This window comes from Tupaia chinensis, unplaced genomic scaffold (assembly GCF_000334495.1).
Source record: "Tupaia chinensis unplaced genomic scaffold, TupChi_1.0 Scaffold000573_1, whole genome shotgun sequence".
NCBI classification, from domain to species: Eukaryota; Metazoa; Chordata; class Mammalia; order Scandentia; family Tupaiidae; genus Tupaia; species Tupaia belangeri.
Window position 1 is genome coordinate 2,618,875 of NW_006160087.1, and position 1,748 is coordinate 2,620,622.

The 1,748-nt window shown below is 63.6% G+C and overlaps 1 protein-coding gene across 2 annotated transcripts in view; it reads right to left on the reverse strand.

Moving 5' to 3' along the window:
• The window catches only part of HDAC1 (histone deacetylase 1), a 91,777-nt gene that overhangs the window by 7,774 nt on the left and 82,255 nt on the right, over positions 1–1,748 (reverse strand). For both annotated transcript variants that reach the window (XM_014591432.2, XM_006158111.3), the window contains 2 exons: positions 1,457–1,598; positions 451–543 (listed from right to left, as the gene is read on the reverse strand). In XM_014591432.2, the coding sequence (XP_014446918.1) occupies positions 451–543; positions 1,457–1,598 (235 nt within the window). The remainder of the gene's footprint in view (positions 1–450; positions 544–1,456; positions 1,599–1,748) is intronic.

A 1,748-nucleotide genomic window follows, 5' to 3' on the forward strand; every position in this document is an offset into this window, starting at 1 on the left:
CACCCCGGGCAACGGCTTGGCTCGCACGCCTCTGTCCCTCTGTCGGTCCCTCCAACACAAGCAGCGGGCCTGCCACAGAACCTGCCCGGCGGCTTTTTCGGACTCTGGAGGGCTGGCGAACGACTTCCCCAGACAAGGCCAGTCTGCAAAGGTGGGAACAAGCCTCCACTTCTTCAACAGAAGGCCCGGCCAGAACACGGTTACCTCCCAGAGCTGACGCCAAAGACACGGACCGCCCATGCGCCATGGGTACGCGGAGTGCGGATCATCTCGGATGGCCTGGTACCCGCAGAGGGCACCAACGCACACTCGAAGGGCCACACAAGCACCCAGGCCCAAGGGACCTGCTTCCGAGCGGCCGCAGCGGAGACATCCCTGGGGCGTGGGAGGCGCTCTGCGCCCCCGCCCCCGGCCAAGCCCGTGGTAGTGCAGGGGCACGGAGCCACTTACCGGCTTGAAGATGGCCTCATAGGACTCGTCGTCGATCCCGTCTCGGAGAGGGTAGTTAACGGCATAGTACTTGCCTTTGCCAGCCCCGATATCCTAGTCGAGGGGACAGGAAGGTGAAACCGAGGAACTCGGGGACGGGGACTACGCGGGTGCGGAGAGCCACAGGAGCCGTGCCGGCGTGAGGCAGGCCAGCTCGAGTAGGCTCCAGGGCGACACTGGTGTCCGACGGCAGGTCGAGCGCACACTGGAGTCACCGCTGAGCCAGCCCCTGCCAGGCGCTGAGGAGCAGCCTGCCCATGGCGGCAGATCTACCCGTGCACTGCAGCTGGTGGAGAAGTAACAGCACCCAACAAGCCCTTCTCCCCAGGGAGCTCTACTGCCGCTCCGCCCCCTCTCCTCTCTAGGGAGGTGTAGAGGGAAGCAGCGAGGGAAGGGGAGTTCGTCCAAGGAATCAGCGAACCTCACTTAGCCTAACGCTGCTGACGGCTGAGCTGGGGCTACTTTTTCCCCAAGGGCTACCGACAGGGCGGGGCAGCTGACTTCACTCCTAGCAGGGCAGGAGTTCGGTGAAGGAGCTCTCAAGGGCTCTTACCCTGAGGGGCAGGGTGCGGATCCCAGGGAAGGGGCCTGCCTATTACCTGCTCTGTATTGGAGGCAAAGCCCCGGGTCCTCTGCTGGGGAGAGAAGCTCGGCTCTCAAAGGGGAAGAGGACCTGACAATGCCAAGAACCCTCCAGACAGCCCACAAGAGCCTCAAATCCCAGCTCCAGCTCAACACGCACAGGGTGCCATGGCTGGGGGGGCACGGGCGTAGGAGACGCCTACCCTTCCCTGACACTGGGTCCCATCACGCCCTTCTTCCAGGACAGGGAGGGAAGAGACCCCAGCAGGTGCCCCAGACAGGGTGTGCTGATCTGAATGGCAGAAGAGGCAGGAAGCAGTTCAGGCGTGGTAAGAGCGGCCGGAGGCGGAGGGCGAGCTGGCCGGCTCCTGCAGGGAGTGCTCACCCGTAGGTCTCCCGTTCCTGGGAAGTACTCTCCGTATTTATGAAAGGACACGGTCATGACCCGGTCTGTGGTATAGAAGGCCTCCTCCACGCCATCGCCGTGGTGGATGTCGATGTCGATGTACAGCACCCTCTGGTGGTACCTACGAGCAGAAGGGGATCAGGGGTCTGGGGGCTCTTTGGGGACGGGACGCGCCAAGGGCGCCAGGGCCCAGCTTACCGGGCTGGCTGCCTCCCTCAGGTATCTCTAAGCACCAGAGACGTGGAAACTGGCTGAAGGAAGGTGGAAGAGC